Genomic DNA, 13,444 nt, shown 5'->3' on the forward strand with positions numbered 1-13,444 from the left:
CATTTATCCCACAGGGTGCCAGTTTGAAACCACTGCACTAAAGTATTGTTACAGATGCTGAGCAAATTCAGCAAAATCCTTTATAACAATAGAGAAAATTTGCTTGAGAAAGCTGTGCAGAGATAATTCATTGGAGTGTTAAATATGATGGAGAAAGTTAAAAAATATTATCAAGAAAAGCTTTAGACTTTTACAAGAAAGTTAATGTATATTTGATATTCAGCTGGAATAAATATATAAATAATAATAATAAATATTTTGGGGGTATAATAAATCATTGCTGTTATAGAATCTTTGGCTGATTCATAAATATCTGTGATAATGATAAGCCACCAGCCTTAATGTGTCCCAGCAGTTCATAATGTTAACTAGGTGCTCTTCTGTTATCGGGACTGGATTCTGGAATGTATGTGCACATCTGTATGTTTGTATGTTTGTGCGTGTACACATGTATGCATATACATGCTTATATACATGCATACATGAACACATACATCTATACAAACATATATTTCTGAATCCGATCCTGATAACAGATGAGTACCATTAACTTATATTACCAATGTCTGCAACAATTATAGTTTTAAAGTACTTCATGACAAAAATTTTTATTCAAATGCATTACAAAGTCATTTTGTACATACATTTAAAATGCAAGTGATACATGTAAGTATTGAAGAGGTATTTGCAGCCATTAGAAATAATATGAATAATTATTTTACATAAAGGTTACATTTATTTACTGTTATCAAGCAGTTTTTAAAATGTATTAATTTTTTTCCTTTCCCTTTTCAGGGCTGTTACCCTAGAATACATTCATGGCTTATGGAAAGATTATATGTAGTGGGCATCATCAGTTTAGTCTTTGCTTTTGTTCAGTTATTTGGAATAATATCAGCTTTATTCATTGTATGTTCTATGACTTCCAAAAGAAGATAATTTTTTGATTCTACAATGACAGTGGTACTATTGAATTTCCTCCTCCCCAAAAATGGTTTATTGAGCATTTTGCTATGCACCATGACAAAGTAAAAGATCTTGGAATTATTCAAATACATTTCCTGTGTAAAATGCTGAAGCAAAAGAAAGAAGTCTTTCACAAGATTTTTTTTATATCTCTTAAAGTGCAAAGAAGCCCTGTATTGTTAGGTAAATGGTTAGGTAAAAGTATGTCCATAAACATATCTGTGTTTTCACATGTGCCTATATCTAGACTGCCTTTTAAGCCTTATGTACTGTATTATTGCTGACAAAATCCTTTATGAATAGTATAATTTTAATTTTTTGTATTACATTAAAAAATGTATTAGTCTCATGCACAATATTTGAAGTTGATACTTTCTGAAGCTGTCAGAATTAAAAGCTCTTTACTCAGAACTCATTTTTGCATACAGAAATTCAGATTAATACAAAATCGTAATTTAAATTAATGGAGTTTAATGAAAAAAAATTGTGTACTCTTCAATTTGATTGTATTTATATATTAATACATATTTTGTTTGAATAATATTATTTTATTGAAAAGTCAGATTTAAGTAGCAAAAACAAATTTTATTTTTAAAAAATACATTGTTATTGTAAATAGTATATTTTTATGCATTTGTAATTACCATATATAATTTTCATGTTTTTGCTATGTGTAAATTAGTGTACTTGCCATAAAAAAACTGCATTTTAGGTGCCTTTATTCAGGAAAAGTATATTTCAGGGTACCCCTTGGCATAAATGAAACAACTGGGCAATAATGCAAGGGGTACCCTAAAATATAGACTACCCCTTTATTCTCTTATGTATCATTTCAACATTTTTCAAATAGTTTGATACATATTTTAAAAACTATTTAAAAACTAGATATTGTCATTTCAAAAAAATTGGAGAGGCTTCTGAATGCATTATATTGTATTCTGATGTGGAAATGATGCATATAGTGCCTTTATATATATATATATATATAAGGTACTGCCTATACAAAAAAAAAATTGCATTTTTTAAGAAACTTACCGATTGAGCAGTATATATTTTTTTTTTTTTTTTTTGTGTGTGTGTGTATATATATATATATATATATATATGTATATCTTTCTATTTCACTGGTATTTATACAAAACAAATTATGAAATGTAAGGGAAAGTGGCAACTAAAACAGTATGGGAAATATTGTCAGAAAATCACATTTCACAGTATATTGTCTCTAATTTAGTAATTGTGATATGTTATCCTACCCACCAATTAAATAAAAGTGAACAATTCCAGGGAGACAGTGAATAATATCTGTGTGTCATTATAAACTTTGCATGCATAAACTTTGTAAGTCCAAAAGAATGAAGTTCCATCATTGTAAGTGCATACTTTATTTCTAGAACATAAGGTAATTATTATTTTTTCATCAAATTTTTATAATGGTACAAATTTTTTAAAATGTGTATTTGTTGCGTTTCCAGAATATGAGTTACTTTTTTTTTTTTTTTTTTTTTTTTTTTTTTTTTTGTTGTTGTCTGTTTTTGCTGATGCAGTACATGTTTATTCCTAAATATACCATTACATTAGTTATTATACTTTTCTCTGGAATTGTCTTTTGTTCATTTTTATTATTTTTTATGTATTTTTGTTATTATTTTTACTGGGTATACATTGTTGACATATTTGCTTGCAGACTTTCAGAATTTTCAATGATGAATTGCTTTATAGCAGTGGTTCCCCATCTGTAGAGTATCTGGAGGGCAAGATAAAGTTTTATTGGGGGGGAAATCACCACTCAGTCAGCTGCCAGTGTGTAAACAATGAACAAAAATTTTCAAGAAAGTGGGGAACATAGAAATGTTTGGGAACCCCTGCTTTATAGTACAGTCAAAAGTCTTTAATTCGGACTCATGGGGACTTCAGGGATTCTGGATTATGGATCAGTTTAAATCTGGTAAGATGGCATGCAGAAGTTATAAAATTAAAAATATGAAACCATAATTTAAGAAATAAAGAGCAATTGTGATCTAAAGGGTATCAAAATTTACAAAAAAAAAAAGCTTAATATTTATTTGTTTATTTTATTAAACATTTCTTTAAACGCGCACATGCGTAAAGCATACGTTACGCATAGTAAAAATTAGAAAATTGCAACCAGAAAACTATTTGATGTGTATTCGTGATATTTATAATGACGAGGAATTTGATTTAAATCATATCAAAGACGGAGTACATCCAGATGAAATACTACACTTAGTAAGGAATTATAAGCCAAATAAAATAAAAACCTCTGCCCTGAAGATAAGGATAGTGCTGACAGATCAACTTCCAGTTCATTGTGCACCGTGACTGAAAAATCTACCTTCTTGCTCACTAGCCGAATTGTTGTTTTTGTATATAAACATGACTTTTAATTATAAATTTTCTTAACTCTTTTAACTGTATTTGGTGTTTTATGTTTTTGCATATTCTACAATTTTTAATGAAGATGTTTTGAGTTTTTATGTATTTTGCCTTGCTGCAAAGTGAGAACTGAATTAATTGAATGAGGAATATATGTATAATAAAATTCAAGGAAATAAATTTAAATGGAATGAAGTGTATAATTTAATAGGGCATACAAGTCAGTCGTGGTGTCCACATCAATTTTTTTTTAATTAGAATGCATGAAAACATGCGTACTTTTTAAAGTTGCAATATACAAATCATATGTTTCCTATATTCATAGAAATGATTAACTCGAAATGAAAAGTCTGATGCATATGAAATGGCTTCAGCTTCTTATTTTTTTCTGCAAGTTGATGCACAGTAATAAAAACTATCACACCTTCCTTTCAAGTGTTACGTTTTTTACTGTGAAAAAGTTTTAATAATTCATCTTTCAATAATATAATATTAATACTGTCTTCAAATATTTACTGTTAAATTTGATATAATTTTGTAATGTTGCTCAACTATTCTTAGGCCGTTAAAAAAAAAGTCAGTTTCAGTAGTGCAGCTGAATGAATATTCATTTCCAGATGTTTTGAGTTCAAGTTTTTAATGGAATAAAAATTTTACCAGTTTGTTGACTACATTTGACATCAACTTGATATTATTTGATAGATGCATTTAGCTTGTCTTCATAAACATTATGAATTGTAAACTGTGAGAGAATTTTATATAATATCTAAATTATGCTAAATTTAAATACTGGAATAATGCTGTATTTATTATTATTTTAAGGCCATATTTTTATACACTAGATATTTTAATGAAGAGAGCAATAATCAAATATTTATTTATATACAGTACATTTATTTCCATATAGTACATTTATTTCCATACAGTTTGTACAGCATATTGGGAAAATATTTATTTCTCTATATGCTGTAAAACAATTTGTTCTGTGTTTTAAATATTTGCATTGTCTTTTCAAGAAGATGTGTGTGTGTATCTACCTATAAGTTGAGGATTTCCAATTTATTTGCTGTATTATTATTATTATTATTGTTAAGTTTACAGCTGTGTAGCAGACAAATTTATGCACACAGCAATTATAATCCATTGGAGTGTACATTTATATATGCTGGCATTGTTTCCTCATGGATTATTATTAATGTATATTTTTTATGTGGAAGAGAAAATATTTAGAAAGTATTATTATACTTTCATAGTATATTTAGTTAACTTGGTGTAATGCTGTTGCAAATGATTTATTGCACTCTGTGCATTTTAATGGCTGATAATAATATCATTCTTAAGAATGTATGTTGTTTTTATTTTTGATTTGTTTTTAGATGTGTTGATTTATAATCGTTATTATTACTTCCTAAGTGTATGTATGTAAGGGTAAAAAGTGTTCTGTTTGTAGTGTACTGTATTTTTTAAGTGTTTAACACCTCTGTTGGTGTTACGATGTTTATGTATTGAAGCATATTTTAACTAAAGTTCAGAATATTAATTTTATAAATATTTTCACATTTCTTTGCTATGCTTAGAATATCCTTTGCTATTTGGATGTATAGGTGTGATAATTCACAGTTTTGATGTGTAACATTGTAGCTATCTTCAGGTATTATTTATTCATTGATGTTTCACAACGTTTATTCTGAAAGTCTTTAGAATTTGTATTAAAATAAGTAAGTATCAAAATATTTCCCATTACATTTTCCTTCCTACCAAATACAGGGCCTCATTAAGCTACTTTGGGATAGCTGGCGTAACCTCTTTCAGAGGCCCTCAGTGCTCACTTTTCTTGCTTTTATAAGGGTGTAAGTTCTTTACTTTTGTTCTGTTAAACTAAGTGTTGAGGAACCTAATGAACTGCTAAGCAGGTGACGGAGGACGGGGACGCCTGGCGTATAACATAGGTAAACAGGCATATGTCCCACGTCCTCCACTATCTCGAAGAAGCAACTCGCTGGAGCCCCGTGAGGCTGCACCGGGAGTTTACATGGCCATACAGATGCTAGATGTCGGGTAGTTTTTACATAGGACGTTGTTAATAACACAAAGTAACTTAAAAAAGAATATAAAGGATAGCATTAAAATACTAAAACACTCATATAAGCTGAAACACATAGATATACAAAATTAAACGTAAAAGCATAAAAACATACTCGTTATTACGTAACATAAAGACATAAAAACACACGCGAGAATACATACCATGACACATAGAATACATATGGAAACACGTAGAGCACATAAATGCAAATATTACACACAGAAGAAACATATGAGACGTAGTAACGTGTGCGTAAAGCAGTAGCGCTGTGCGGAAATATGCTCAGTTCACATAATACATAATGTACATACTTTCATTAGGGGCTTCTGTTGCATGAATTACATATTTCGTTGCATACACTACATTCGTGCATTGTACGGATATTATATATTTCGATTTACGATAACACATCATTCCATTGGGTGCCCAGTGCTTTACACTGATAAACATGTCAGTAACATTATTTCTGCAAGTTGGTGGCTATTGAAAGCAGATGTTAACACGAGGCTTGAAATTGAATGTGGAATGTGTATTACAGAATGTGTACTACAGAATGTGTACATACTGCGAATATCTAATCGTTGAGTACATTGTCTGCAGTACCATGCTACTGTGGCAAATGTCTTGCCCTAGGGCATTGATTTGCTGTACAACTGCGCAGATACTCCTTATAGCTGGCGGGTGTTTGATTATGAAACGATAGTAAAGTGTTCTATCATTCGTTGGATGTGGTAAGTGGTGGTTTGTTGTTAGACCGCAGTCAAATAAGCAAACAATTGCTAAAGTCCAACAACAGAAATGTAAACTCAAGAAGGCTTAATTACCCTTTATTCATTCAGAATAAGATTAACAGTTGGCCCCCCTTCTTAGGGCATACAGCAAAGCCTCCACTTGGACTTCAATTCAAAATTTAAGAAATAAGAACTAACTAATGACTAACTAAAGAGAATTAACTGAAGCTAACACAATTCTAAACTAGTTAACCTGAAATATTAAATTAACCACTGAACTATCAAAAGGCTCATAATACGGCAAAGCTGAATAACAGCTTTAGAGTCATAATGCAAAAGCAAATGTGTGCTTCTCAGGAATCGTAGTTCTCTCTGTCCAAGTCAGTTGAACTTGACTTAAATAATAGTCTTGTTTTCATTTGCATTTAACACTATTCTAAAAACTCATTCTGGTAGGGAGTTGTAAGTTGAAGCTAGAAAAAATGGGAAAGAGGCATAAACTTAAAATAACTGTCATAAAATTAAAATATTCCTTGCAGGAAGGGGAATCCTTGCAGGATTATGGGAAATATGTGACCAAAAAAGGGGACTAACCAAAATCAAGGTCCTAGCATGGCCATAGGTTTTAATCAAGTCATGGATGAATACAATTCTCATCCTTTCAAAGTGATTGTTAAATTACTGTTGCTCGCCATTCTTCTTTTGGGTTGCTGTTCAGCAGATTCCCTACTGGTCGTCATAACACTTTCAGATGAGGCAAATCTTTGCCAACAAATATTTTCCTTGGCTCTGTTAAATAAAGACATTATATGGAGTTGAATCTGGGATAGTATAGGTATAATGACTAAGAGCTTGAGCCTCTAAATTTCCTAGAAACTGAATGTTTATCTGCTGAATGAATTGCTGCATATTTATGATGCAGTGAATTTCCTCACAGTCCAGTTTCTGATTATCTTATTCTTACTTTTTTTAGTCAAACATTCTATGACAGTTCACCAGTACATGCAGTGCCTTTTCTTTAATTTTCTCACATCAGTCAGTCAGTCTCCATGAGTTCTTCACATGCATATCCACTTAGGGGAGGTACAACATTTTAAATTAATTAGTTTAACCTTCATGAAATAGTATGAATATTCAATATGAATATTCATAATTAGTTTAACCTTCATGAGATGATCTTCAGCAGGAAAAATATGTACAGCAGGCATTTGTGAATTTATGGCTTATAGATCATATTTATAAAGACAAGCTTCATTATCTAATATGATGTTAAAATTACTTTTTAATGCTTTAGTCCTAGTCTTATACATGTAAGAGGTATACGGCCGGTTGCGGCCTTTACCAATATAAATTTTCACAATCCACTTGGGAACCTAAAAGAAAGAAAAATAAAATCTGAGAAACTGCATGTCTGCAACGACAGGCACAATTACGTCCATTTTTGTTCAGACCAAAAATGCTGGAGAATGGGCAAGGCCCGAACTCATGATGACAGGAACTGCAGAGTCGTGGGTTAAACCCATTCGGCTGCTAATTACTTCAGATAAGCATGGCATTTTTACCTTCAGACAGTAATGGCATTAATCTTCTGCGAATTTGATCATCATCATAGCTGCTTGAATGGCTGCTTTTAATGTATCTGCTACTGTTTTAGCTGATTTTATTTTAACTATTGAGTGATATTACTGTACTTCAAAAGTTCATTATTTTCTCGTCTCGTACCCAAGAAATTGCTTTATTGAGATTATCAGGAGGAGGAGTTATTTTTCCCTTTATCATTGTAAGAAATTTTCGGGAGGTTCTGATTTGCAGGTTTATTTTCATTAATTTTCATCAGAGAGAATTATTTTAATTCAGAAACTTTTGGCTCTGGTTTTGTATTTTTCTTTTCAAAACTTTTCTTGTGAATGCTACATCCTCTGTAGCTGCTGACATGGTTTCTATTGCAAAATATACACTTTAGTTTCTCTTCTGGATTTAACTGACATTGATTACCACATTTACAGCAGCGTTCTGAATTGTTTCAGCATAACTGTGAATGTCTGAACTCCTGACATCAGAAGCACTGAATTGGTCTCTTCCTTGGCGAAAACTTCTTGATGGGAACATTAAAGGTGAACATGTTATTCAGGTTGATAGCTTCTTCCTTAACTGAAGCTGGGAAAATTTTAAGAAATAACTCTGATAGGTTTCTCGCTCTGGAGAAGGAAGGAGTGGAACGGAACGTTTTGCTCTAGTAGTAGTTTACTCGTGGTTCTGTAATCCTTAATGTTTTTAGTGTAGATGAAGATTGATTTATATTCCTGCATACAGTTTTTTCTTAAAAAGTTTCTTCTATTTCTAACCAATCCACTGCATCATGTTGAAATATAATTGGCAGGAGCGTTTCTTCAGAGTTTGCTCTTCCTACATCATTATCCACTGGTTGGTTTTGTAGAGCTTGAAATCAATTCTTCTGTGCTACTCCCATTGATTCAGGAATTTCTGGTATTTTAGCAGTCTTTTTAGGTGATATCCATTCTTTGCCGTTTTTTTTCATCTGCAGTTGGCTCTTCAGTACGAAGTTTTTTCGTTACCGACTGACCAGCATTTGAGGCATTTTGTAATTACTCTTATGCCATTATCAGCTCCATGTCTTTTGATAATTGCTTTTAATTCTCTATCAAAGGCTTCCTATTGTTCCTTAGTGCAAGTACTTCCGTTTCATTGTTGAACATGTTAGTGGATGTTTTTACCCTTGCCTTTCTTCTGGACTGTCAGGCTTTTCATGAACTCTTCAGGTTGTGAAAAATTGTCTGAAAAGTTTAGAAAATCAGAATATTAAGGAACCACAGACCTTACGTGCAATATATATGGCTGCTTACTGTGCTTATTGAATGTTTACCATTGAATTTTGAAGCATTTTAGCAGAAGATTATTCAAACCTATTTTTGTTCAATAGCTAGATTATGAGAAATCTAACATCTCTAGAGTTTCCTATTGAAGAAATATTCTTCATGAAAATTAAGTTTTTTTATCAAAAATATTAGCTTCTGATTCAATATTTAAAATGTCTTCAATCTGTGCATAACTTCATGATTATCTTCTTTTAATGTTTTGTCCTTGAGCATGGTATTTCATCAATTGCAGCAGCAGCTAGTTGGCTAGAGTGATCTCATTCTCTTACAAAAAATTAACACACTTATTGTTGCTTGAAAAGAAGGAGATTTTTCCTAAAGCAACATGCAAATGCTTAAGACACTAGCCATCACATAGTCCAACTTAAACCTATTGCATAAAATACTCCAAATTGGGTTCTATAGTTTTTCAAAATGAAGTGTCAGTTGAGTAGAAAAAAAGGAAGAGCACCTTCTTGATGAATTGCAGCTGTTAAATGATTCTTGCTTGTAGTCTGTTCAGTGCTTGCACTCCACTTTCTGCCACATAAACAGTTCCATGCATAGAAGTCTTAAAACTTTTAGAATGACCTGCATGTTATGTATAGCACAGTATAATACTTTTTATATATCAGTACAGTCATCAAGATAGTCATCTTGAAATAAACTTCAGTGATATTAAAAGGCCTACTATTTTGGGGGACATTTAAAATTAAATTCTCTTCCCATGACAGCTGGAAAGCCTCTCTAACAGGGTTCCTTCTCCCTTTCCCTATCCCTGTGTTTTTATTGTTATCATGTTTGTTTCTATACTTTTATAAGGAAGGAATATATGAAAATGTTGTTTTTAATTATATCTCAGAAAAATCAATAAATATTTCAGTTTTATTTTGTTCTCCCCTCCTTCCAAGTATCTTTGATTGTGCTGAACTTTCCCATTGAGCAGATCTGTATTTTTACAGGTCTTAAGTCTTGTAGATAGGAAATATTGAAAGATATTCATATAGTGGATCATATGTAATGATAAATCATTCCCCAGTCATAGTTCAAACCTTTGTTCTAATATTTAATATTATTTTAATATAACTGATATGTTGAAGGGGTTTACCCCCTCCATTTAAATTTCTCCTTTTTTTTTTTTTTTTTTTTTTTTTTTTTGAGAGAGAGAGAGAGAGAAAGAAGAGTTTTGTTTCAGGTAATGAAAAACATTTTGGCATAAGCTTTGAAATGAAACATCTTATTGTGCACCTAGTCTTTTAAAAACTCTAGCTTTTTTGTTAGTATTATGATGGTCTGCATTGATACTGCTTATTATCATATAAAATTGATTCCCTTTATTAATTTAGCTATAATAAGGTTGTATTTCCTAATATTTGCTTGTATTGGGATTGTTATTATTATTTTTTTTTGGTACAATTTTGTTGTGATATTTTAATTGTATTTTAAAACAGAGGTTGTAATTAGTGTGCCATTTGTTTATATATGTATATATTCATTTATTCTTCATATGAAGGAGTGTTTATTCAAGAACTATTTTTTCATGGAATTTTAGTATTTGTCTAGATGTATCTTATTTTTGGGGGGTAACTGAGAAAATTATCTCTCAGGATTGTCTGTTTTTAGCCAATAAAGTGGTGATTTAAAAGCAGTTAAAAGGAAATAAAAGAGTTACTTATTAATTAGATATTGCAAATTAGTACGGTATAGTTAAATCAACAAGTATTTAAATATTTTGGTTCTTTAAAGTGGGCATCGTTGGTAAAAATTGTCTGCTATTTTAATCGTGGAAGTTCCGACAAAATATTAGATCTTATTTATTAAAATAAAGATTTTGTCTTATATAAATGAAAGAAAACGTGTGCAGTACACACTAAAAGAATAATTGGGATATGCATTTGGTAAAATGTACTTCATGCAGTGATTAATAGAGACTCTGAAATCATTAATTTATTTTGCCCATTTTATTTATGTAATGGTATTTAATTATTCCTCTTGGTGCCTTTATTGAAAGAGTATATGTATTTTACTGAATAAGGTCTTGAAATCATTACTTTTAAAAGTGACAGCTGTCAACTGTACGGTATTAATACCATAAATATGAGATATTTGTATATGTAAACTATTATATGAAGATTTATAATGAAGATTTCATATATTGCTACTTTAAAGCAAAAATAAGTTTGGAATTTTTCATTGTAGTTTTTAGATATTATCATTTAAAAAATTCATATTTAATAAAGCAGTGTACTGCATGTCTGATTAATGAATATTTATAATCAGTAAAATAAGCTGTGTAATTATAATTTTATGTTTATAATGAAAAATGTTAAAATATCTCCAAATGATTTCATACAAACTCCATTTGTATGACTATTTATGAAGCATACAGTAGTGCCTCATGTAACAAATGCAGTCTGTTATAGGATGGTGTTCATTATGCAGGATGCTGTTTTTCATAGGTTGTTATGGTATTGCTGTTAACCTAGTTTATTATTTATAGAAATTTTTATTAATTTATTATATATAGAATCTCATAGCTTTTCAATTCAGTTTAGTCTGATTTCTCTCAGTCATCTGTTGGAGGCAGGAAACTCAGCTGTCCTTAAACTTTTTGTACATCCATCTTTAAATTTTTACAAGACTGAAATTTCAAAAAGTTGTCTAATGTGGTTTGCTTTTTTAGGAGTATCTAAAGTAATTGCATGGCATTGTCATTGAGCTGATCTGCCACTCTGTTCATCTTATATAACATTAGTTGAGACCTTGACCTCTTCCCTTTTCTTAGGTTATTTGAATATGGTAAAACCATAAGGGCTATCTGCCTGAAAGGAGAGATGTCTTTATAGAGGGCTTATTTAAAGAAACTGGCTGGTATTTATGTTACACATGAGGAAAATTACAAAAGCTAACTATGCAGCCAGCCCATTTGCCTCGGTTCCAACCCGAAAATAATTATCACTATTCAGCAGTCTTAACCACACAGCCACTGGTGGGTCCCTCTTTTTTTTTTTTTTTTTTTTTTTTGTTGTTGTTGTTGTTGTTGTAGGTATTGGTCTTTTTGATTTTTTCTAATCCTCCCTGGAAAAGTTTTCCCTTTGACCTTCCTCATATTGAAGGAGGGCTTGCAGTTGTTCAGTAGTAAACTCATTTCAGTGGTAAACAGCTTAACTGTTGAGAAGACGCCTTCCTTATATATTTTTTTAATATTAAAATGGCTGTTTTGTTTCTTCTCTCTCTTCGTGTCCAGTGCTGTGGAAACCATCTCTTCCACCCTGGATATTGATAAATCTGCAAGCTAAGTTTATTGTCCTTTTGAGAGATAAGAGCCATTATGAAGCAACAAGCACTTTCAGTAGCAAGACTAGATTAAATATTTTTCATACTTGATGCAAAGACTTCCACAGTCATTTTTTTAAGAATGATTGAATCAAGCTTTAAGGCAGAACAGATTTAATATCCTGCAGTTTCCTTTTATAGATTCTCTGAGTGATAAACTTACTTAGATTTCAGATTCAGATCTCCATTTGCATTAAATGAAAAGAAAAATGTTTTATAGGCTTAAAGCAAATTTTTGTTCTTTTCTGGTTTAGTAGATTCTAATTGGGCAACATTTTTCGGAAGAGACCAGTTTTGCCATCCAAGCTGTATTATATTGAGTTCATAATTTGGGTTATTGTCTAGCTAGTGGTTCATTTTGTGGGACTGTTCATCATGCAAGGTACCACTGTAATTTCATTTTTATAATTTGTTTACTGCAAGAACTTCAAATTTTTTGAGTCAATGATTATGCTTGCTGTAATTAATTTTTTCAGTTTATTTATTCATTTTAATGTTGTTGAAAATAATAGCTAAATTTTATTTTCAAATTAAGAGTTAAAATGATACTTAGAATGACATTTTTATAATATATATTTATTAGTGCATTTGGAACTTATCAGCTATGATTGCTAGACATTATCTTCATGACACTTCTGCTTTAACAGCATTTAACTGCATATCATTTAACATAACCTGCAGTTCATTTAACTGCATATTCATAATATTGTATCTTATGTTAATGAAATAGTACTTATGTAATTTAAAATATTGTGTCTTATGATTGAAGAATTTTTATATGTGTATTTTTGTAATTTACCAAGAAATCTTATACATATATAATATTTTTTGAAAATTTGTAAAATTTCTGTCAAATTAATATTTTTATATATGAACTCAAAAATATTTTTTGAATGAAACTAATTCTGTATTAAAAATACTTAATATTAAAATGGCTGTTTTGTTTCTTCTCTCTCTTTCCTGTTAAAAATAGGATGATTCAGATATGCCCTCTTGTGCAGTGTTAGAAAGAACCAATCAGAGAACATTTAATTACATATCAAAATACAAGA

General features: G+C 30.7%; 1 protein-coding gene across 2 annotated transcripts in view; it reads left to right on the forward strand.

Moving 5' to 3' along the window:
- The window catches only part of LOC118191364 (tetraspanin-4-like), a 43,373-nt gene extending 30,049 nt beyond the window's left edge, over positions 1-13,324 (forward strand). For both annotated transcript variants that reach the window (XM_035362170.2, XM_085820902.1), the window contains exon 7: positions 796-13,324. In XM_035362170.2, coding sequence (XP_035218061.1) covers positions 796-939 — 144 coding nt within the window. In that variant the 3' untranslated portion in view covers positions 940-13,324. The remainder of the gene's footprint in view (positions 1-795) is intronic.
- The last annotated feature ends 120 nt before the right edge of the window (positions 13,325-13,444 follow it).

The sequence above is a fragment of the Stegodyphus dumicola genome, chromosome 7 (genome assembly GCF_044657685.1).
Source record: "Stegodyphus dumicola isolate Sdum_Otavi_A_Nest chromosome 7, ASM4465768v1".
Lineage (NCBI taxonomy): Eukaryota > Metazoa > Arthropoda > Arachnida > Araneae > Eresidae > Stegodyphus > Stegodyphus dumicola.